The sequence below is a fragment of the Chanos chanos genome, chromosome 4, assembly GCF_902362185.1.
Source record: "Chanos chanos chromosome 4, fChaCha1.1, whole genome shotgun sequence".
Taxonomy (NCBI): domain Eukaryota; kingdom Metazoa; phylum Chordata; class Actinopteri; order Gonorynchiformes; family Chanidae; genus Chanos; species Chanos chanos.
This window is the reverse complement of record NC_044498.1, coordinates 30,091,640-30,117,055: the sequence shown is the minus strand read 5'-3', so window position 1 is coordinate 30,117,055 and position 25,416 is coordinate 30,091,640. Positions and strand designations below refer to the sequence as shown.

At 42.0% G+C, this 25,416-nt stretch overlaps 1 protein-coding gene across 1 annotated transcript in view; it reads right to left on the bottom strand.

Annotated features, from left to right (window-relative positions):
- tspan15 (tetraspanin 15) overlaps positions 1-25,103 on the bottom strand; it is a 29,467-nt gene extending 4,364 nt beyond the window's left edge. Inside the window, exons 1-7 of the mRNA XM_030772869.1 lie at positions 25,020-25,103; positions 19,154-19,339; positions 16,105-16,179; positions 14,805-14,900; positions 10,611-10,727; positions 5,327-5,377; positions 4,797-4,913 (exon numbers count right to left, since the gene is read on the bottom strand). Coding sequence (XP_030628729.1) covers positions 4,797-4,913; positions 5,327-5,377; positions 10,611-10,727; positions 14,805-14,900; positions 16,105-16,179; positions 19,154-19,339; positions 25,020-25,103 — 726 coding nt within the window. The remainder of the gene's footprint in view (positions 1-4,796; positions 4,914-5,326; positions 5,378-10,610; positions 10,728-14,804; positions 14,901-16,104; positions 16,180-19,153; positions 19,340-25,019) is intronic.
- Positions 25,104-25,416: the final 313 nt, after the last annotated feature.

Sequence of the window (25,416 nt, the reverse complement as noted above, 5' to 3'; positions counted from 1 at the left end):
TTTGCACAAGGCACTGCTATGGTTGGTGAAATTCACGGGAAACTTGATTGGACAAAGTTGCAAGGGCGCGCAGAATTCACAAGGATTAGTTGAATTTGCGTTAATTGATGCAATTGCCACATCGCGAAATCCTGGAGGGACTGGTCTGTACTCTGTATGTCTGCAACTCTGTGTGTCTGTATTCTTTGTGTCTGTACTCTGTGTGTGTGGGCTGGCCAGCTGAACTGTCAGCAGGGTGATGTGATGCGTCTAGTGCAGTCTGCTGGGCAGCCGTGGTCTAAAGGGTAGAGAACCGGGCTTGTGACTGGAGGGTTGCCGGTTTGATTCCCAACATCCACGGCTGTGTGCCTTGAGCAAGGGACTTAACCCCAATGCTCCCCGGGCGCTCCTTCTTCTGGCTGGACTGCTGGTGCCTATCCCTAGCTTCAGATTTGAACTCAGGGTTTACTCCCGTAGCCATTGTTCCTCCCGAGCTTTACCTAGTGGGGCAGTGGTTGGTGGAACACCCCTAGGGACCACTGCAGCTCCGAGATCTCCTACTAATTCAGCCTGGGGTTGCAAGGCCCCAGTTACCACGAGGAGGTGTAGAAAGAGTCTTGGTGTACTGAACACAGAAGACTTACACGTTGCTTCCTGGACCCCAGCTGGGGAGGCCAGTGGCAGATGCTGAGGGGGCAGTGAGCAGGGAACAGCGAGCAGTGAATTTGTCCTCTGCATTCACTGCTCCCCGGGCGCTCACCAAGGAGGCTGCCCACTGCTCCCACGTCTGGTGTGTGTTCACTACTGGTGTGGATGGGTTAAATGCAGAGGACAAATTCACTGCTCGCTGTTCACAGTGTGTGTGTGCAATCACTGAAACTTAAACTTAAGCGAGCCACTGGGTGCCTGCAATCTCCCTTCAGCATCTGCCACTGGCCTCCCCAGCTGGGGTCCAGGAAGCAACGTGTAAGTCTTCTGCACTACTGCAACGGATCCCGGAATCCCCCGCGGGCATCCACGAAAGGCAGATGACATGGCACATCCCTCTTAAAATGCGACGCTTCGCCACCCTCATCAGTGCTTACGCGTCAACCCTAAATGCAGAACATAAACTCAAAGAGGACTTTTACAGATCATCTTATGGTCAGATCCAAACTTCTCATGGACATTCCATCCTGTCGCCCAAAGACAGCCCCAAACAGAAAACTCAACTGTACAGCACTGAACAACCCCATCACCACAAGCAACCTTTGACGTCTCCTTGCGAGAAACCTTGACCAAGTTCCGGAGGAATCCACTGACGGGTCAGCTCTGCGCACAGCTATCTATGATGCAGCCTCGGAAGCACTTGGTCTATCAAGGAAACGTCACCAGGACTGGTTTGACAACAACTCTGCCGAAATCCAATCATGCCTGCAAACAAAACATGAAGCCCACAAAACTCTCCTGTCTTACCCTGGATCCTCCACACTGACTTTTGCTGAAGCAAGAGCTGCAACCCAGCATGCTCTCCAGATCATGGAAGACACCCGGTGGATGCAGAAGGCACAAGACAAGATTCAAAACCTTGCAGACTGCAATAACACCCAGGGCTTCTATGATGCCCTATATGGCCCCAGGAAGCAAATTATTGCTTCTCCTCAAGGACTGTCATGAGATCCTTAGCCACTGGGCAGATCACTTTGAGACCCTCCTCAACCACACCAACCCTGTTGATCTCCACATCCTCAACAAACTTCCAGATCCTCTACCACTCCCACACCACGACACTCTGCCACAATTCTATGAAATCCGACAAGCCATTAGGGGCTTGAGAAACAACAAAAGTGCAGGACCTAATGAAATCCCAGCAGGGGTCCTCAAACATCGGGAGTACCTCCTCACACGCCACCTAGACCTCCTGATCACAAATATCTGGAAGTCCGAGATCCTCCCTCAGGACTGAAAGGATGCCAACATTGTGGTCACCTACAAACAGAAGGGGGACAGAGCAGTTTGTGAGAACAGCCATGGAATCTCTCTCCTCTCCATTGCAGGGAAAGTGCTGGCAAAGATCATGCTCAACAGACTGGTGGAGCACATTTCAGAAAGTGCTCTGCTGGAAACACAATGCGGTTTCCGGAAGCCCAGATCCACTAACAACATGAACTTTGTCTTACGGCAGTTACTAGAGAAGAGCAGAGAGCAGCGCAAAGACTTGTACATAACTTTCATGGACCTCAGCAAAGCCTTTGACACAATAAACCATGAGATGTTCTGGAAACAGCTCTCCAACCTTGGGATACCACCCAAGTTTCTCTCCGTCCTGCAGCAACTGCATGCTGGGATGCAGGCTAGAGTCCTCACAGGAGGACTCCAATCAGAGTCCTTCAATGTCGACGTTGGGATGAAGCAAGGCTGTGTCTTGGCACCGGTCTTGTTCAATCTCCTCCTCTCAGCCATTACCCACCTCTTCCACCATGCCCTGGGAGACAGAGATGGAGTTCACCTGGAGCACCACCTCAACGGAAGTCTATTCAGCATCCGACGACTCCAGGCCCCTACAAAGACAAAGACCTGCCAGATCTGTGAGCTCCAATACGCAGATGACTGTGCTGTCTTGGTACATAGCCCAGAGTCCATGCAGTGTGCCCTAAATACAATCTCTAGCCTGTACCAGTCCGTCGGTCTCCAGATCAACATTCACAAAACTGTAGTTTGCACAACTCACTATCCAACCTCCTTCAACCCCAGTTTCCAAATCAATGGTGTTTCAAACAAAGTAGTCCACCAGTTCACCTATCTTGGCTCCACACTTTCCTCAGAGTTCTCCCTTGACACTGAAATAAACAGCCACGTCAACAAAGCCTTGTCAGCCTTTGGGCGACTCCGCAGAAGGGTTTTCGAAAACAAAAACCTGAAGGTCAGTACCAAGGTTGTCATCTACAATGCAGTATGTGTCTCCATTCTGCTCTAAGGGGCAGAAATGTGGACCCCATAGAGATGGCATATCACAAGCTTGGAGGCCTTCCACATCTGATACCTTCAAAAAATCCTCAGCCAGTCCTGGTAAGATCGAATCCCCTATACTGAGATCTTTCCATGACCAACACCATCTGCATGGAAGCAGCAGTAGCTAAAAAACATCTTCGCTGGCTATTCGCATTTACTATTCGCATGCCTGACCACTGCCTACCCCATCAAGCCCCCTATGGGCAACTCAGCGATGCAAAATGGGCTGCTGGCGGACAAAAGAGGCGCTATCAGGACTATACCAAAGACCTCCTGAAATGCTGCAACAAAACCCTTCCCATCTTGAACCTCTGGCACTCAACAGATCAGCCTGGCAGGTCACCTGTGCCAGGGTGACCAAACAAATACATCACACCATTTAATAGAGGAGGACCGAAAGATGTGCCCAACGACACCAGTGGGCAGCCTGCATTACCCAAACATCTGGGGTCCCTTGCCCCACCTGTAGGCGAGTGTGTGGCTCATTCAGTGGCCTTCACCGCCACAGGAAGTGGCATCAGTGTCAACGGCACTGAAACCCCCATCCCCAGAGCAAGCGTCATCATCGGGCAATAAGACTGTGTGTCTGTGTGTCTGTAACTCTGCGTGCCTGTAACTCTGCGTGCCTGTTACTCTGTGTGTCTGTAAACCTGTACTCTGTGTGTCTGTAACTCTGTGTGTCTGTGTGTCTGTACTCTGTGTGTCTGTACTCTGTGTACCTGTAGGACAGGGAAGGCCAGAGAGAGATGCAGGCTGTGTGTGTGATGGAGACGCCAGAGAGAGATGCAGGCTGTGATAAGAGTTGGACTGGATGTAGAGATAGTTAAAAATGCCCTGTGCTGCCAGGGGCACGTGATGGATGCAAACAGAGAGAGAAACAAACCAACACATCTATCCAGATGAGAAAATAAAACTGCCAGCAGTATGATAAACACAATTACATTTGAGCAGTGCATGGGGGGGTTCACTAATTACTTTTTAAAGGACAGGAAGGCAGGAAATCCCATGCTGTCACTCATATATCTGTTAAACCAAGTTTCTGTCTGTGTTTGGGTTGCCCTAGTGTCGATCACTGTCTCTCATTCTACCTTCACTTTGTTGCCTGAAAATTTGAAATGGAACGAACACAGCAGCAGTGTTGGAGCGCTTGTCCCTCTCCCCATGTTTCACTGATTCCACGTTAGTTCGGCCAGCACACAGAGGAACACATGACAGCAGAGCACCGTATCTCTGTCCTGTTAGACGTAATATGAAGCTAGAGACACACAGCTGGAGTCTTGGATTTTAAGAGCAAACAGTGTCATCTCCTACATTTAACCTAAAATCTGAGACCAGAATAGGGGAACAAGTGTCAATTCTGAATGTCATCATATTTTACACTGTGCTTTCAAAGCAAAAACTGCAGCTTACCACAGCTACTTTCGCTCAATGCATGCTCTTCTAAAGGTGAAACATTAAATGAAATAATTAGAATGGTTTATGATATGAGGTAATGTTTTCTGTGTTTAAGACTGATGAATTTTCCCCCATTTAAAAGATATGACTCAAGCAGATGAGACCTTCTAGTGAGTACTTGGGCTCTTAATAAGATAACAGTAATGATTAAATCAATGATACGTATGTTAAAAATACTGATAATATTTAAATTTATGATACTCGTGTGTAAAACACACCATTACTGAGGCAGCAGTTCAGAGAAGCTTGACTTTATGCTGATTATCCAGGGGCAATCAGCAAAATAAAGTACAAACAAAATCATTATGAATAAGTCAAAATACTGTGAATCAGTTGTTATGTGACATGACATGACTTTAGAGTGCCCTTACCTGAGGAAGTAAAATGCTTAACAACAGGACAGCCATGACTGTGTAGTTGTCCATAAACCAGAGGAAAACAGCATCAGTGCAGCCGCGTGTGTAGATAACTTCCTGGAGCTTCAGTCGCTGAGGAGACAGGTCAGAGAAAAAACAAAGGCATAATACCACAACACAGCACAAGACCCACTCAAGACAAAAGGCCTGTAAACTGGGAAACATTATTTTCTACCACACTGTGTGCAGAAGTACTAATGCGACAGACTGCTATACACAGTAGTGCACTGCAAATATGCAACCCGTGCTATTTTTATATTCCTCATATATGGTTAAATATTGGTTAGTGTAAGAGTTATACTCATTTAGTTGATTGCTAGACTGGCTGCTACTGGAAAAACTACAAAGATTTGAATTCATTAATGAAAAATTCACAGAGATTTGGACACTGATGAAATAAAAGAAATGAACATGCCTGGAGCACTGTGGTTTTCAGTAGCTTTTAATGAGCAGATAACAACTGAAAAAAAAGTACTGAATGTTACCTCTTTGTCTAGCACCTGGTATCCACACAGCGTATTGATGACACTGTTTTCCTGAAAGGCACAAGGGGAAAAATAGTTGAAAAAAAGAAAGAAAGGACATTTTACATTGCTGAGAAAGGACATTTTACATTGCTGAGCTGCAGTTTATGAATTTTGCCCATACAGTTTCAGTTCACTGATGTAATATTGTTGGCACCACCCAGCACTGACATGCCAAAATGCACAAATGACCAATCCAGTCGAACGCTGTTTAGTCCCAGCTCTCTGTTCAGGAGAGTCTGGTTCAGGTACTGACAGGAGAATACTGTGAGACCTCACAAATCCAACAGACTACATTCCGGATGATTCCATCTTCATATCTTCTTCCTCTCCTTCTTTACTGAGTTGTCAACACACACAGAAAAAAAGTATTTGTCATGCTGTCTTCCTTTTCCAAGATATGTGTTTTGTTACTCTAGACCTCTAACTCCCTTTAGAATGTGGATGAATCAATTATGCCTTTTACCCCTAGAAAAATGATCATACGACCTGCATCAACAACATAGCACCTTTCATAGGACTTGGCAACCTCTTATTGATGATTTAAGAATGCCGAAATAGCACACCAATTATAATAATCATACTTATGCTTTTGACTTAAGTTGTACAATTGCAGACATCTGTGTGTTATGTGCATATGTATGTGTGTGTGTGTGTGTAGATGTGTGTCTGTAGATGTGTGTCTGTAGATGTGTGTATATAATGTATGTGCAGGTACATGTTCAAATGTTAATAGTTTATATATCTTATTTTATTTAATTATCTGTTTAGTTTTTGTCTGGTGAGGAGATTGGGAAAGACAGAGAGAAAAAACTGATGAATTGGAGGAGGAGGGGGAGGAGGAGTGTGGGGGCAAGATGAGGATAAACCTACATGTAGAAAAGCAAAATCAATGTGTGTGTGTTATTTACATTCATTCTGAGCAAAGTACTATTTGTCTGTATTGCTTGTTGTGTGGGGGGTGGAGGGGCAGAGATGGGGGGTGGGGGTTGAATTATATTCTAAAAGAATAAATGAAAATAAATCAAATTTACATTTAAAAGATGAATCCTGTGAAAACTCATCCCCAAATCTCTTCCTCTCCTTGATTCCCCTCCTTAATTTGAACATTTTAGATATGACTTGTCAGAGCAACCCAGATGAGGCTGATTAAGTTGTGACTTTTGAGGTCACACTGTCGCAGAAAGGGACTGTGGGTATTATTCGATTATGTGAAATCACTTGAGCCAGCCAAGAAAATGCCGTGATGAGCCACCAACATGGTGTTACACTCATTTTTAGGTCCTCAGAAACACGGCTAGTTGTGTTTAATAAGCAACTTTGCTGCTGTTTTTCTTAGCAAATCCCTTTGACTGGACAGGGCAGCCAACAGTTTGTTCTGCTGTTATATACAAACATGTAAACACAGAGAAGACATGGGGTTCACACAGGCCCTACCAGCCTAGCCAAAGCCTTACGGAGTCTGAGGGGACGAGATTTGACACAGCTGACAGGTGACAACTTCAAACTGAGGTCCTCTGTACACAACCTAATCAAGACTGTAATTTACACACTAAACAGCAAGTCATCTAGTCTGACACTTTCACCATCTCACTTCCTGCAATTGTTGCTGGTGATGAGGCAATGTCAGTGCAATTAATTCAATGAATCTTCGGTCATATGAGTCACTGTTGGCTTGAGTTGTCAGTACAGAAGAACACTGGCCACCAAATTTTTACCACGTTTTCTTCCACGTGCCCATGTTTACAAGCCACCTTTACATGTAACAATGCCCATAAGCCCCTGCAACAAGAGTCACTGTGGTATTTTATGTCTGGAGACCAAACACATTCTGAATATTAACAAGATGGAAACATGGATGGGGTTTGCAACTCCTCTAACTTTACATACAATTTTGTTCATGCAATTTTGTACAAATGTTTTCTGTGTTTTTGCGAGCTTTTCGTAAAAACACACCTTCAACGATTTAGGCTAATCCCTAAGGTTGTAGCCTCAGATTTAATCACGTCCTATTACGGAAGTTTAATGTAAAACCCAATATCTTCTGAGTCTAATGTGACAGGAAATTACTTTGGTAGATAAAAAGCACTGATGTCGACTTTGCAGACATAAAACAGTGAGTCTATTGAGTCTTGGACTTTACAGACATAAAACAGGGAGTCTATAGAGTCTTGGACTTTGCAGACATAAAACAGGGAGTCTATGGAGTCTTGGACTTTGCAGACATAAAACAATGAGTCTATGGAGTCATGGACTTTGCAGACATAAAACAGCGAGCCTATGGAGTCGTGGACTTTGCAAACATAAAACAGGGAGTCTATAGAGTCCTGGACTTTGCAGACATAAAACAATGAGTCTGTGGAGTCGTGGACTTTGCAAACTTAAAACAGTGAGCCTATGGAGTCTTGGACTTTGCAGACATAAAACAGCGAGTCTATGGAGTCTTGGACTTTGCAAACATAAAAACAGCGAGTCTATGGAGTCTTGGACTTTGCAGACATAAAACAGGGAGTCTATGGAGTCTTGGACTTTGCAGACATAAAACAGCGAGTCTATGGAGTCTTGGACTTTGCAGACATAAAACAGGGAGTCTGTGGAGTCTTGGACTTTGCAGACATAAAACAGCGAGTCTGTGGAGTCTTGGACTTCGCAGACATAAAGAGCAGGGAATTTACAGATTCATGGAGAAGGACATGAAACTATGCCTCACCCGCAGCCTGCTGACACACAGCACCAACATAGACGAGAGAAAACAACTTCAGCTGGCTCCGAGGCCTATCAAAAATACATGTGCTTTTGCCTGTGTCAATACTGTACACACTGCACGAGTCCAGAGATACTTAAAACTTAAAACAGAGTTACTTAAACTTCGTGTAAACAGCTACAGTGAGTTTAGAAAGTGTGTGGTAAATATATGAAAGCACACTGAGTCTAAACAACCTGCGAGGTCAGTTAGGGTCATGTGAGAGAGATTGCATATGTCTGCCTCATGGTGAAGACTCTTATTACACCACGTCTTCTATCTGCTACACTTATTTCAACACATGGAACAGGATCAGAGGTGGAAAAAATGGGACCAGAGATGGAGCAGAGACAGGAGAAACAGGAACAGAGACGGAAAAAGTGGAATGTTTTGTACTTACATAGAGGCGCATGTATTGTTCTTTTATTGTAAGTATAAAATAATGTGTTGAGTCAAAGCAGAGGTGGTCTTTAAAGGTGTACTTCAACAAGAGTAGTGATGGCTATTTGATGTTCTCTAGCAGTAAAAACCCAGAACACTAACACGCTGTGCATTTGTAAGGCCACTAAAGTCACTTTTCAATTAGGCTTTTCAAAGTTGTGCTCTTACACTCCATGGAATTCACATCTGTTCTGCTCCACTCATCTGCCTTTCCACTAAAGCAGGCAGAGACAGGCCGAGCCCACTGGATATCACGGAATGAACTCAATAAATCCATGCTGTTTCACAATTTGCCACTCCACCTTTCTTTTCTCTGCTTTCCAGAACAAGCATGTATGAATACATGATTAAAACAAGCAGGTCAAAGACAGACCACACCCACCTGTCCGGCCACACCCATCTGTCAGGCCACACAGTTCTTTCATAAACTCTCAGTGATTTCATTGTTAACAAGACAGGCTATGGCACTCTGGAACGGACCCACTCCCCTGGTCCAGTCCTAGAGACCTGAGGTCCTGTTGTTTTGGTCTGATTTGCACTGTGAAACAGGTGTGTGCTCTCTTCAGCCAAAGACAACAGTGCTTGTCTGGCAAGAAAACCAGCACGTCTTTTTAGGGGAGTACTCCATAAAGCAGGGCTTCTTAGTAAATCAGTTAAATAAAAATAAACATCAAAATTGTGCAATAGCAGAAGAGCTGAGCATATTCTTAGTGGATAGTAGTCAAATCTCTCATTTGTTTCAGAACAAACGGATTGAGAAGGAAGCCATTTAGAGGACTGAAACTTTGAATGAGCTTCATCAAATAAACCATAGCTGTAAATAAACCGTACCAATTAAACAATGGCAAACGGGCTGTTTTTTCTTTAACATGAATCTGAAAAACCAATCAAGAAGAAAATGCATGAATCACACAGGATCACACCAGAAACAGCTGTGGTTTTGATTCAATTCAAAGAAAAGTTTATAGAAATGCAGAAATGCATAAAACCCTGTAACTAGTGATAATTTTATAAAAACAGAGATTATCTGGAACTCCAAAGACAACATCATTGAGATTAGTCAGTTTTCGAAATGACTCAAACAGTTTTTGTCCATAACCGAACCCATCAGTCATGTAACAGTTACATACGATATTCAGCATAACAAATGCATAAACAACCAGAATTGAACACTAAGTTCTGTCTAATTTGTGAAGTTTAAGGAAGTTCCAATAAAAAAGTTTTTGGATGTACCCTTATAAGTTATATGGAGGCAGGCCATGGTCGGAGGAACAGAGACTTGTGGGAAATGGGCATCATTTGTTTTTATTTGGACAAAGCTCCATGTTTGTTTGGCAGACTCTCCCATTTAGCTAAGGATAAGACTGAATAATATTAATATCAAAAGCAGGGCATGAAAGGGAATTTTCTACAAACATGTGCACATACTCATACGTGCGCAAACACGTGCACACCCACACATACACATAATGAGAAAATATGAAATGCCCAACCCCGTGTGTATACACAAAACAGAGCCCATGGTATGGGCACATGTCTGGGTTTTATCTCTTGGTAACTGCTAATGCCACAAACCAGAAAGAAACATGTTTCTTCATGTTTGGTTGAGTGTTTTAATTCAGCGATGATATGAGGTAGTACTCCTAACCCTATATTGTATTAAAGCAATGACACACAAAACAGACATCAGCCAAATAATAGCAAATGATTTGAAAAAGTTTCAAGTTTCAGGTTTCGAGTTTATTTAGAGCCCAATATCACTGTTTACAGTCTCAAAGGGCTTTACAGGCCATAACAGTAAAAATCAAAACAGGATGGCACCCCCTGACTTAATCCTCATGGTGGACAAGAAAAAACTCCCCAAAAACCCAAAAGGGAAATGGGAAAATGGGAGAAATCTTGAGAAGGACCGCAGAGAGAGGAGACCCCTTCTTGGCCAGACAGGTGTGCAATAGGTTCCGACCCAGCGGGCAATTACATTTGCAAGTAGAGCTGAATAATGAGTGAATGGGTAGAAAGTGAGAAAGTCCCGTACAGATGGTGCAGGCAGAGGTGACTGACCTTAGAGCTGATACAACAGGAGTAGGGTACTCCACAGGCCAGGGGTCCTGGAGCCGAACAGTTATGATACATGTTTACACTCCAGTCTGTGAAATCCATACCACCACAGCAGCCAAACTGCCAAGAGAAGAAAAAAATTACAGATTTGAATATCACTCAAAATGAGGATGACCTCTTACAGGTTTGTTTACTGTTCTGTCCAGGCAAATGGCTGTGCATGTTCAGTATATATTTTCCTCTGTGGAATTTCCACTGTGAAACTAACTTATGCTCATTCAAAGGGAACATACGCTTGTGCAAGCTTCCTGGGACATGGTATTACTATATAACATGTATATACACTGCCTGGCCAAAAAAAAAAAGTCAGCATTTGGATTTGGAGCCAATGGAGGCAGTGTTATGATCTGGGGTTGCTTCAATTGGTCAGGTTTAGGCTCAACAACATTATGTGGCAATAAAATGAAGTCAGCTGAGTACTTGAATGTACTGAACTACCAGGTTATCCCAACAATGGATTTTTTCTTCCCTGATGGCACAGGCATATTCTACAATGACAATGCCAAGATTTATCGGGCTAAAATTGTGAAAGAGTTGTTCAGGGAGCATCAGGAATCATTTTCACATATAAATGAGCCACCACAGAGTCCTGCAATGTCATTTACATGTAATGTCAAAGATAATAAAAACATAATAAAGATAATAAAAAAATGTGTCTCAGTGTCTCCTGATACTTGTTTGTCAAATATTTCTAAGTTTTTCTGCTTTTTTCCCCCCCAGACACTTTGACAACTTTTTAATGCATTACATAAATGACTGCACTTGGCCCAAACTGAAGGGTCTTTTGAGTTGTCTTGTGCTAAAAACCCATCTGGGATGACAGGGAATGAGATAAGAACACTAAAGTGAATAATCTGGGCTGCTTTGTATTCTGTATTATTGAGCCAACAGCTTTAACAGAAACTGCATGAATGCATATTCAGTTCCTCACTTTTTTCCCTCAGCACCCTAGTTCTTACGCCACTCAGTCTGAATGACTCTGAATATATTATTGGCTATGACAGCAATTACTTAAGCTAGGAACTGATCCCACAGCACAAAATGCTATGCAAGTTTTTCATTACAATACCTTTGCCAGGCAACTGAACACATACACAGAAACACACAACAGAGAGACTCCTGTACCCAGAACTATAGTGGTTTCCTGTAGCATGATGATATCTTCATGATTATTGTAATGTTGCCAATGATGTTTGGCCCCCAGTTTGCTCAGGTCAGGGCCAACTCAACCAACCGGATGAGGTGGAGGTCTTAACATGTACTCCTTGTGTGGGGGGTGTGGGGGTTCCTCTAAAGGTTTCAAACAAAAATATATTTCACTCTTATTAACAGGACTACAGAGAATAATACCTCTTTGTTGGAATACCAGCTGCCAATCTCACTCTCGCTAACCAGACTTACACACCTGCTGTCAGGGGTAAGGAGCACAAACCAATCAATTAACCACAGATCAATCCAGCAGCCTTTTCCCGTCTATTCAATGTCTCGACACAGAGAAACACAAAGTTACACTTTATCGTGACTGTAATATGTCAGATGTAAAAGCAGGAAAAACACTGCCTGTCTGTCCCGGATACTGTATTGTAAAGCATGTTGAGACACACTGAATGTTTTGACCAAAGAGAATGTTTTGTGCCAAAGAGAAATGGAACGTGCATTCATTTGAGTAGGACTGAAAGGTCTGCATGTTAATTCTGCCATTACCTAGCAGTGTACGAACACAGAAACTAATCCACTTCTCTGACCAGACAGGGCCCAGGACTTTCGGCTAATCAGCACTGAAAAGTACAGCTATTTTAGAGCGGTTTAAACACACACAGTCATGCTGCCAAGTCTTTTCATCCTCCGATGGAATTTAAAACGCTACATATTCTTTTTCATGGGTTTTCTGAGGACTAAGAACTTAGAGTCTTGTCTTTAATGCAGAAACACCTGATCCCATTTACTCTGGAATCACTGCTGACTCTTCTCTGGCTTTTCTCTGGCTGCGGCTGCGACTGAGTGAGATGTGGGTTGGAAGCTGATTTGTATGTTATTTGTCTCCTCCCCATTTTGGAAAGCCATAATAGCATTGGTTGTTTTTATTCATTAACTACAGGCTAACTATTACTAGCTACTGTTTTTTAAATGCTTTGGCCTTAGGCAGCTCTCAAAGACACTACCGGTGATATGGTGTGATACAATATAATTGGATTTGCCATGACAGTGTATGTTCCATATTTTGTTCTTAGTTAACATTTTATCTGATTTTTTAAAATCTTAAAACTTTAATCTAATAAAAATGAGTAAATTAACTTTTGACCAGCTTTCGTGGGCATGACGAGCAGATGATGCGGGCACTGACACACCCACATGCATCTCCTTGCAGACCACTGACCTGTGTGAAAATCTTCTAAGAGCACAAGTAAACAACCCTCCATTACCAGATCAGAATTAAAAACACATCAGTGGTATTTGCACACATTTATACACTGTAAAAGTTACTTTCTCATTTCACTCTCTGCTCTTGTCTGACTAATCTATATCGACAGAACAGAGCAGATGTGATTCAGTCATAAAAGTAATTATCCACACCTGAAATATGGATCTACACCTGAAATAAGTCTGTCTAAGGCCACATAAGCATAATACTAATAATAATTCACTGGTAAAACATTAGCAGTGATTTAGCAGCAGCAGGACAGTAGATTCCTCACTGTAAAAGATGTAACACTGAAACAGGAACAACTGCTTATCCACTGTCTGAATCAGCAAAAAAATTGCCTAAATATCTGGCAGGAAAGTGCCCTTTTAGGGTGCAATTCCTAATCCGAATCTCTGCAAAACCGAGAGGTGACTGGTCAAGTCCACACAGTCCTCAGGGCCGTGGCCCATGGGACCACAGTAGCACCTCTGGAAGAGATTTGTGTGACTGGTAAATACTGCTGAATCACTCTGAAATCAGACATACTACATATATTAATAACACAAACACTGGATTTTCTCATTGTGTCTTGATATTTCTATGATTCTCTGTTTAAACCTTTCTAAACATGCAAAACTCCCACAATTCTGCACTTTAACTAGTATTGAGCTCATTTCAGGAAACTGAACTAATATGTTATGCGAGCCAATCTTTACCTAGGGATATTCTGGAGACACATGAAAAGTTCACAAATGGACCATGAAACTCATTGTGAATGACATCAATATGCACATTCGTGACCTTTCATCAGGAAACAAAAAATACTGCCTGAACCTCGACAGCAAGAAAACGCTGACCAACAAAGCACCGCAAATACCACATCTAAAAGTCAAATCTTTGGGTTTGAAGAGACCCTATGCAATCCATTTAAATGTTGCTTCAAACTGATTAGTCAAACATTTTCTGTGGTCCATTGACGTGTATGAATGACATGAAATGTTATGAAATGAACACCACTCTCCCCTCCCGCAATATGCACGGCTAAAGTACCCTTGAGCAAAGCATCCCAACTGTGGCTGCCCACTGCTCTGAGTGTGTGTGCACGCTTGTGTGTTCACTGCTACCTTGCATGGGTTAAATGCAGAGGTCAAATTTCCCCATTGTGTGGACTAATAACGTAAGCAATAGAGACTGTCAGGCTATTTCAGACTACACTTAGACACAGAGGTAACCCATGAGCCGTAAACACACCCAAAAATGACACAAAATTGACTGTCAGTGAGGTCAACAAGTGAAATTAATCAAACCTCATTTTTTATCTGTGACTAACACTAGTCCAGATCTCTCATTACCTCCCATAAACAAAATTAGTTTTATATATCCATAGTTCTTTTGACATGAGGTAATTGAAAGAGCCTCCTTTCGGTGTGGAGTTTGCATGTTCTCCCCATGACTGTGTGGGTTTCCTCCGGGAGCTTCGGTTTGCTCCCACAGTCCAAAGGCATGCAGGTTAGGTGAACAGGAGACACTAAAATTGCCCCAGGTATCTGAGTGTATTTGTCTGTGTGTCTGCCCTGTGATGGACTGGTGACTTGTCCAGGGTGTTTCCTTGCCTTTCATTCTATGAGTGCTGGGATAGGTTCCAGCATCCCCCGTGGCCCTCATTAGGATAAGTGGCTTAAATAAAGAGCGAGTGAGTTCCCAAAGGATTTCATTTGAAATCAAGGTCTTACCTTTCTCTGCACAAAGTCCATTATGTTTTTGAAATCCAGGTCATCGTAGTAGTTGACCATGCCTTTGCGGATGTTTTTGTTTAAGAGCTCCACTGTCTGTGAAGGCATTTAACACCGATTACTTATAGCAAACCAGTAAAACCACAACAGAAGGTACACCGGTCATTATGAAACACAGTGTAACCACTATTTTCCACACTTTCAAACAACTCTTTCAGAAGAGCAATCACTCATGTGATGAGAGCTATGTTTTTGAGGGACACATCTTCTGGAAACAGCAGAAATTTAAAGATGTTTGCATTTGTTTTTGTACCTGGCATTTCAGGAGATCATTTACTGCATTGATGAATACACTCATTGTCATTTCTGTTTTATTTATTTGTGGAAATACAAAACAAGCAGTGATATTTGGCTATTAGACCACACACTGTTACAAAGGAACCAAAACAGGTTGTGTGGAGGGCAGAAACACCCCAAACTCACTGGTATTTTATCTCAGATACAGGGAATTTATGTTGGTGCCTAACATTTACAAACCCTACACATATGGTAGAGAAATGGACTACAGTACCCATGACACAATGTGCTATAAACACCTGTGAGAGAAACATCCAGGATGATTCAGCAAAGCTCAGTTTAGCACAAGCCCAAACTTGTGTTCGTGTCTACATATACCATGGAGAAGTTTTTAACAGATAAGTGTGAGATAACTCTGAGATATGCTGATTTGCAGTGGGGCCCTGTGTAAGTGAATGGAGTGCAGGCTGGAGGACTAGAACAGAATCCCTCCTCTAAACACCCATTCCAATGAACAATGTCCCAAGGCACCACCATTATCTCATTGGTGTACCCACCCTTAAGGAAGGTGGGCCTAAGGTGTTTTCATTCAGTGCTGCTGTTATGTGACCATGTTCTGAACTTGTGAAATTCTGAACTTTTGTTGAAAATGCTTAATATGTTTGCAGAGCAATTTATTCATTACAAAATAATCTCTTGGTTTTATACTTCACTGGCTTCTTTCCTTAAGCCAAAACCTCCCAGACCCAACAAACTTGAAAATGAAAAGATTATATTTCACCCTTTCCCGATCACTGAATCAAATTCACACCCTCAATGGAGAAAAAGTCTGCATCTCTCCATGCAGCTCAATGTTATTAAAATGCTATTACTGTCGACATGATTTGGAGTGAACCCTAGCACACACACACACACATATTAGACACGTTAAGTACGCAGCCAGGTTGGGTTAGTAATTTGAGAGGGCAGTTTGACAAATGAGGGGAAAATGAGCTGTGACTACCTGGTTCCTGAATGCAAGGGCTAGAATTCCACCCAGCAGCTCCAAAATGAGACACACGGCTAAGGTGTACAGAAACTGCAAGACAATAACACAGATTAGAATCATTCACAATAGCCAACGCTGCCAAACACATCAGGTCACCATCTGCCACTCTTTTTTTTTTTTTTGGCCCTCCACCACCCCCCCCCTTCGGAGGACAACTTTATTTATATGTTGTAAACAAGTGCAAATTCAGTACTTTCAGTGAAGTCGCTCCGCAACACACCCACCCACCCTCTCTCCCTCATAATTCCTAGATGGACAGACAGACGGACAGACAGGACAGACCCACAGAAAGAGGAATGATGGGACATAACAACAACAAGCAAAAGGACAGACAGGCACATAAAAACACAAGCATGACAAGACATGACAAGACTAAGTTGGCAGACAGACAGACAAACAGACTAACAGACTGACATCACTGGCCATAATGGTACATGGCAAAACCAAGCAGGAGGACGGACAGACAGACAGACAGACTGACATAACAAGACAAGACAAAACCAAGTATTGCATACAATGGGTTGTGTGGAAGTAATGGGGAAGAATATGTGTGGATGTGGGAGGTACGAGATCCGAGTGCAAGATGATGAAAGGGAGGAAGTAAGATTTCGTAGGGGGATTGTAATGTGTGTGTGTGTGTGTGTGTGTGTTTGTGTTGGTGTTGGTGGAGTTAGTTAATAGGGAAGTCTAGTGAACTCATAAAAGAACCCCAAATGTTTTCAAAGTGTGAGATTTGATGCTGGGATGAAATTTGTTCCATGGATATATAATCTTTGAGGAGGTTTAACCATTGTGTGATGCTTAATGTATTCCTAGTTTTCCAGTTTAGGAGGATTGTTTTCTTGGCGACAGTTAAGGCGATGAGTATAGTTTTTGGGTTCTGGATTGGTGGTTTAATTACTGAGAGATCTCCGAGTAGACAGAGGGATGGTGATAGTGGAATGCTACAGCTCATAATAAGAGAAATTTTGTCAATGACTTGTTGCCAGAAATGTTGAGTTAGAGGGCATAGCCAGGTTGAGTGGAGATAATTATCTGGGATGTTTAGTGAGCAGTGTGAGCATGTGTCATAGTCTGTGAGACCCATTTTATACATCCTGTGCTGAGTGATGTGTGCTCTGTGTATTACCTTGTACTGTATTAGTATTTTTTGTCATTGTGAAGGTGTTTCTGCAGGTTTGGGTCCAGAATTCAGTATCAGATGTAAGTGATAGGTCTTTTTCCCACGCTTTAATTGGAATGGAGATTGTTGAGTCTGTGGTGGATATTAGTTTGTATAATTTTGAAAGAATTTTCTTCTGGTTGGTTATTTTGTTGATTTCTTCTACAAGTGGGGGAGGTAGTAAGTTGTTATTTGATAAACTGATTTTGGATTTTAAAATAGACTTTAATTGAAGGTATTGAAGATATTGTTCTTTCCCTATGTCGTAGTTTTGGACCAGATGTTGAAAAGTAATGAATATGTTATTCTGGAAAAGATGGTGGAGGTGCGTGATACCCCTTTGTTTCCATGTGTTGAAGATAAGTGGTGTCTTGTTGAGTAGAAAGTCAGGGTTGTGCCAAATTGGAGTGTATTTACAGGGTTTCATTTCAGATTTGAAGATTTTGTTAGTTTTCAACCAGGCTGTCAGAGTTGTTGAAATTACTGTGTTATTAAAGCAGTTATGGTGTTTTATCTTGTTGCTGAGAAACGGAAGGTCAGATATTGATATTTCTTTACATTCTGATTGTTCTATTTCTAACCATGAGTTGTTCTGCTGGTTTGGGTAAATCCAATTGGTGATATATTGTAGCTGATTTGCCAGATAGTAATTTTGGAAGTTTGGGGCTTCTAATCCTCCTTGAGTTTTGTGTTTCTGTAATGTGGCCAGTTTGATTTGCGGTGTTTTATTTTTCCAGTATAATTTGCTTGTTATGGAGTTTAATGAGTTGAACCATTTAGTGGTGGGCTGGGTTGGAATCATTGTGAAAAGGCAATTGATTTTTGGTAATACGATCACCATCTGCCACTCTAAAGAACAATGTTTGGAGAGATATGATGAATACACTCAAAATGTAAACTGGAGTCAGACACAGAGGGTGTGTGTAAAAACCATCGAGTGTTACTGGTTAGTGCTTACTGGATCTGGTTAGGGCAGTAGATGTCTGAGGGCTAGGGAAGAACAGTACACTCTGAAAACTTTTTTAAGCAAACAAACAAACAAAGAAACTGATTGCCTTGATGGAAATAATCACAGGACAGCACCTGGAGAGCAGGTGGACACAAAGCTTTGTGTTCAACAATGACAATGGCAATCAATGACAAACAATGACAAATGCCATATCAACATAAAAATCTGTTCTGCTTTTGAATGTGGAGAAATAAAAATCATGTGTTCTTCTAAACTTTTGAAAGTGAACAAAATCCTAGTTTTGGTTTGAAAAGAGCTAACTTCACTCAAAAGTATGTAAATAATTACAGATCATTAAAATGTTTTACCGATATCCTTCATTATTTAATGCAGTGGTGGATGAAGTTCACAAATCCTTTGTACTTTTTACTAGAGCAAAAGTATGATGTGAAAGAGATTCCCTTGGTAAAATAGTACCAATAAAAGTACAAGACCTCCATTTAAATTGTCACTCGAGTTAAAACACAAATGTACCTGCTTTTAAATGCAAGTATCAAAAGTACTGGGATTTATTATGGTTACAGTTTATTATGTGAGTTGAGTTATAAGTTAACAGTCAAGTTACCGTCCTCTAAATCAACTTAAAATGTTTTAAATCAGCTTCTCTTTCTTTCTCTTTGCAGTAACTGTTTGTGTATTTCCGTGTATTTCCTATGCACTGAAAACCAAAACAGTGGTTTTAAAAAATATCCTATTGCGTAGTTAACTGCATTTCTTCAAGAAAGAGGTAGTTTTATTCAGACCTATCACAGAGGATGAAACTGTGCAAAGCCAGATGAAGCCAGATCAAACTGGATGAAGCCAGATCAAGCTGGGATCAAACTGGGACTCACCACTTTGAGCAGTGTCAGGTTATCCCTGAGAGAGGCGATGACACCGGTGAAGGACACGATGAACATGACCACGCCCAGGAGGATGAGGATAATGGCTGGAGCGAGGAAGACTCCCTCAAGAGTTTTGTAACGCTGGCGCTCCACCTCTGCATAAATGCCGATGGCCAGTATGAAGCCCCCAATGAGCTGGAACAGACAGTCCAAACACACCACTCAGAAGTTATCTCACACATTTAGCATTATCTCTCATTTATTTTAATGTATAATTTTATATGTGTTTAAAAACACACATCTGCACATACAAGCATTCCCAATGATCTGAGGATGACAATAAAGAGGGAGAATTAATCACTTTTTCATACAAGCATACCACATTTCTGATATTTAAATGTCAAAACTCTTAAATTAATGGTAAATAAAAAAAAACAAGCAACAGTCATCCTAAATTGTGTGATTTTTGAAGAAATGGTCTGAGAAAACAATAAAACAGTGATGGTACAAGCTTCATATTTTCATATTTCAACACAATAATTCACATAATGAAAAAACATTTGGTTTCTTTCTCTCTCTCTCTCTCTCTCTCTCTCTCTCCCCCTCTCCCTCTCTCTCAAAAAAGACATTTAAAAGTACCTTTACTAAACAAATTAGTACAGCCTTGAAAACATTCATTACTTGGCTGCTACCACTTACCCACAGACAGTTATTTCTGGCAGGAGAAACACACGTAGTTGTTGGCTGTGAGTCACACTGACACTGATGGTTTAATCAAATAATTAACACCAAACTGGTATTTTGATAATTACACGCAGAAAACTCAACACATGGTGAAACAGCATGAGGGCATTTTGACAGCAGTTTCGATTTCCAGTACAGAAAACATCTAGGCTTTCATCTATTTACCACACGACCAGGCCTAATTGCTTAGCATGAACCCAAATCTCTCAGCAAATAGAGATGAAGTTGCTCTAATGGTTATGACTTGGCCTATGACATCAAAGCTGACTTCAGTCACTGAAAACAGAAAGAGCAGCTCCTGTCTTTGGCTGCACAGCAGTGACTGGTCCATTCCTGTACTGAGTAAGGTGAAAAGGTCACTGCCCATGGGAATCTGAGCTTATGTAATGACATGAATATCTGTCTGCACTGTCTTAAAACTAAACCTCTCAAGCAATCCACCTGTGATACACACAACAGAGAGGTGGATAAAATATTTCTTTTCAGCTGTAAAGCTAGAATTACAGAATGAATGTACTAACTACTATTCATGCTGCAATTATTACACCAAAGAGACATTTAAAATGTGAAAATGTGTTTGAAGACTTTGCTATAACAGAATTGTAACACACTCCAGTGGGGGCCTGTCACAGCTCATTGTCTGTAGGGTTCATTTGCACTCTCATGTCTTTTGGATTTGTGGGGAAGAGAAGAGAACACCAAGTTCTTCAGCACAAAGTTTTACCTGGTACATAATTCATGGGTGTGCTCTGTTTTAATGATGTGGCCTCTTGCTCTTTAGAATTTAATATGTGTGGTCTCCATAGGTTATGCGATTAGCATCTGAGTTTATGATAAAAAAGCATTAATAAAAACCACAACATTTCCTGCCAGGGATCCAAAACAATTCCCTTAAGTATTGACAAAAAAAAAGGACACACTCCAATCCGAAGCGATAATGATGTGTGCTTTGGTAATACAACACCACTGCACTGGCAGGACGTCTTTAAGCCAATCTGGAAGAGTGAACATTCATCAACACCCAGAGCCAGCCGTCAGGTCTCCATCATGAGCTGAATACACTATGTCACCTATGCACAGCTGTTCAGCATCACTTTGTGATAGGACTTCATTTCTTGTTGCCTGAAGAATGTGGGGAAGGCGGTGTCAGGCATACATAATGTGTTGAAGAGTGAGGAGACCGTGAGCTGTGGGTTCAGTGTGGTTTGGTGACGGAGGCAGCCGTGAGTAGTGAGCTCAGGGTTCAGTGCGGTTTGGTGACGGAGGCAGCCGTGAGTAGTGAGCTTGGGGTTCAGTGTGGTTTGGTGACGGAGGCAGCCGTGAGTAGTGAGCTCGGGGTTCAGTGTGGCTTGGTGACAGAGGTAGCCATGAGTGTGAGCTCGGGTTTCAGTGTGTTTCAGAGACAGAGGCAGCTGTGAACATGAGCCATAGGTTCAGTGTGGTTTGATGACAGAGGCAGCCGTGAGTAGTGACACTGCTGGGAAACAGAGAGGCTGATACAGTGAGATAATAGAGTGAGAGGTCTCTGGGGCCCTCTGTTTATGTTCACACCATAACAGGTCCGAACATGTGCCAGCCTGTTCCTGTGATGACTGACTCATTAGCAGACAGCCAGAGATACAGCACTGCTCTGCTGCAGGCCTGAGTGGACTGCCCTGAAAAGCAGCATTCACACTGCACAAGTCAAAGCCCGGGGGCCCTCTTCACTCTGGGACTTCACATGTTTTTAGTTTAATGAGAGCTTGAAAAAGTGCTGGGGTCTTACACGTAAGTGGATGTACCTGAGTCAGAGTAAAGTGTTCTGTGAAAGGTTTACATAAATATAAATAGGAAAGTGCTGATTTTTAGATATACTCAAACAGCAGAAGTAATAAGTAAATGAGGTAAAGTGAAGAAAAACATTATAAAAGACTGAATTCAATCACATAGTCATATCTGTAAAGCCACAAAACTTTTTGCTGAGTTTCAGTTCAGTTTTTGTGAAGCTGTGAAAATTCAGTCTTGCTCTTTGTGGATGTAATGAGTGTCATGTAACCGTGAACAGTGATTTGGACAGGCAGATGAAGCATACAGACTATGTAGGGCCTAATGGAAATCTGCTCCAGTGAAGGAAACAAATTCAACATATTCATAGTTTCCATTCAATATCTGGCTCTAAATATGCCCATTTGCTAAAGTGACTGCTTTAAAAAGCAAACGTGCTTTTACAGATATTAAAATTGTTATCCACGTTCATCTCCCACAGATCTCCACGGGTACCTGAGAAAAGTAATGACACCTCCCTACAAGCAGATGAAGCAGAATCGAGGAAATATACTGCATTTGAAGAGTACAACTGAAGAACAGAAGAACTCAAAAATAAATAACTTCAGTAAAAATTTAAACACGTACCTCAGTATATTTTAAAAAGCACTGTCCTTAAATATTTACACGTAGTTTCCAACCCTGAGCTTGACTTAAACCCAAATGACACTCAGTAATGGTTGTTTCATAGCAACCCTCACCAAAGCCGACAAAATGAGCCATTTAAGGAGAAATGCTGATTGTCTATGTTGTAGGCAAACACTGGCCTGGACGTGTTGTGTTTACAGTAGTCCTACTTTGAATATCACCTAAAAGCAAACTTTCAGGCAGATCAAGCTCTAGTCTCTAGCTGTCAACTGCAACTGTAGATAGATTATCCGTTTTTCATTAACTCCCACTTCCACTTCAAAAACAACAACTTTTTTTAACCTTATTTCAAAAACAACAACCACTTCCTGACCGGAGTAGCAGTACGGAAATTGTTGCCAGAGTGTCCTGGGTCTGATTTCTCTGCTTCAGAACTGTCTGCCTGTGTTTTCATAAGCAAAACTATTAACTGCGCTGCTGTCCTGGAGGCATGTGACAAAAACCAACAACTGCAAAATCGCTCTGTGTCAGATAAATATGTAAATGTCTCACTTAAACGACAGCCCTAAATTCGTGGAAACGAGAATGCACATTGTCCCCTGCCTCCTGTAAACAAGCCCAACACAAACCCAGTTGAGCTGTCGGTAACAGTATCAGTTTAGCAGCCAGGGTTTCTGCTGGGACTACAGTGCTACCAAACAATCCTGCACTATCTGTGGCACACCACAGCAGTCACTTTAACACATTTACTAAAAGTGCTAACCAAATTGCAACAGATGGAACCGAAAGAAGAAACGAAAAAGATAAACAGAACAAAAAAATCCCCACAACCAATCACAAGCAAACCAGAACATGAATGTGATTCCACTTCTAAGGCCAGAGACACAGAATGACAATCATAAGAAAGATATCAGAATCCACCCAGAAGGGTTGGGGAGATAAAACAGGTTCTGAAAAAAGCTTTGTATCCACAGACAATGAATGAATGAACAAAATGCCACACACTCATTCTGAGATGGGGAGAAACTGGACCACACTGCTAGAGCACCCTGAGGAAAATAACAGCTTAATCCCACCACATAAACCATAAGGTATCAATACCTTGATCCACATCCATCCCTTCATCTGTGATGGGTATTGGGAGTAAGAGCACTTTTAAAAGCAATTTCTTCCCAGTGTCAAGTTATTCCACTGAATATAATCCTGGACTCAGAGCTGAAGGGCTGAGAGATAATGTCTAAAATATAGCACACATTCCCCTGTGGACTGACCTGCACAAGCAGTCTGGAAGACCACAAACAAGCATTAGAGTTGGAGAAACAGCATAAAGAGAGAAAAAAGGTGACAGAGAACCAGCATAAAGAGACAGAGAGACAGAGAAAACAGGCGGTCTGAACATAATCCCCATGACTTGACATAAGAGACCCACAGAACAACTTTATTTATGCTATAAACAAAAACTCTTCATAATCTGGACAGAAAACAGCGATGCACACACTTCCCTGTACTAGCGACACTAAAGGTAGGTAAGGAACAATAGACAAAAGCACCTCGACTCAACTTTTTGGGCAAAGTAGGCATGCTAAAATGTTGACATAGATTCCAACAAGTGACCATTTTTAAACTCACTGAATGCGTAAAACTACATGTGACCTGTAACCAGCGACTATTACTAAACAGCTGCCTTAAGTAACTATCTCACCGGATGTATTTTCGCATATTGCAGAGGGAAGAGAAAACGCACCGCCCTCAGATATTTACTGTAAAGTGACCTTTAGCCGGGCGGCATGGTGGCGCAGTGGGTAGCGCTGTTGCCTCACAGCAAGAAGGTTTCGGGTTCGGTTCTCGGCCGGGTGCTATGGGTCCTTTCTGTGTGGAGTTTGCATGTTCTCCCCGTGTCTGCGTGGGTTTCCTCCGGGAGCTCCGGTTTCCTCCCACAGTCCAAAGACATGCAGATTAGGCCAATTGGAGACACTAAATTGCCCTTAGGTGTGAGTGTGTTTGTCTGTGTGTCTGCCCTGCGATGGACTGGCGACCTGTCCAGGGTATTTCCCTGCCTTTCACCCTATGTGTGCTGGGATAGGCTCCAGCAACCCTAATCAGGATAAGTGGCTTAGATAATGAGTGAGTGAGTGACCTTTAGCCACCAGTAATGATACACCACAATAAGTCATTACTAGTTCTCTATGAAACGACTGTAGACATGCAGGGTTTTGTAAACTAAATGTTCTTAGACCAATTGAAGAAAATAAAGCACTATTCCATTTCTAAAAAGTGCTGGTGACATGAAAGTATAGTACATAGTATGGCATATCCCAACTATACTATCTAAATTTTAATCTCTCTAATCGAACGAGAGGAAGAGAGCGAAATAAATAATCAGGAGAATTTCTACTGCAAATGTGTAAAGTGGTTTAAAACTGCTCGTAGAACTACTGCCGAACAGGAATCACCTATGGAAGATTTTACTGAAGTGATAGTAAGCGACCATTAAGGGTGTGGTCTGCGTGCCGACAGGAATGAACTCATATTAACATACGTCACTCATAGTACACTACAAAATACTTATTGTCTTTAGGAAACTGGCGATGTCTTTTTTTCTGTCTATACCTGTTCTTGGCAGCCTTGCATTATTACACTTAAATGATCTATCATTGTAGTGAACACAGCCGTCACTGCCCTTCCCTTATTATCGAAACACATAGAACCGACTGAAGCCTCTTCGGAATGGCACACTCACCCAAAATAGAGTTGCATAAAGGATGAGGATGATTTTCAGAAAGACGTATGAACATCTTTGGCAGTATCGCACATCGGATGACATATTCAGTTCTTGCCTTTACTAGCCTGGCGTTACTTCCTGGTTTCCATCGGCAGCCTACCTGTATCACACTTCGGGACTTCAACTATGTTTGTAGTTGTCCGCCTGAGCTATGAGCAGTTGATTGACGGGCACGCGCCCCAATGAATGAGGGTTTCGAGCAATAGTTTGGCACAGTTTCAGACAGTGGAAACTCTCATTTCTTGTGGATCTGTAGACTTGTTTACTTCGTTACTTTACATGTTCTTTTCTTAATAAAATGTCAGTTAAAATGATCAGTTGTCTCAGTCTCAGTTAACACGGTCAAAGGTTGAAA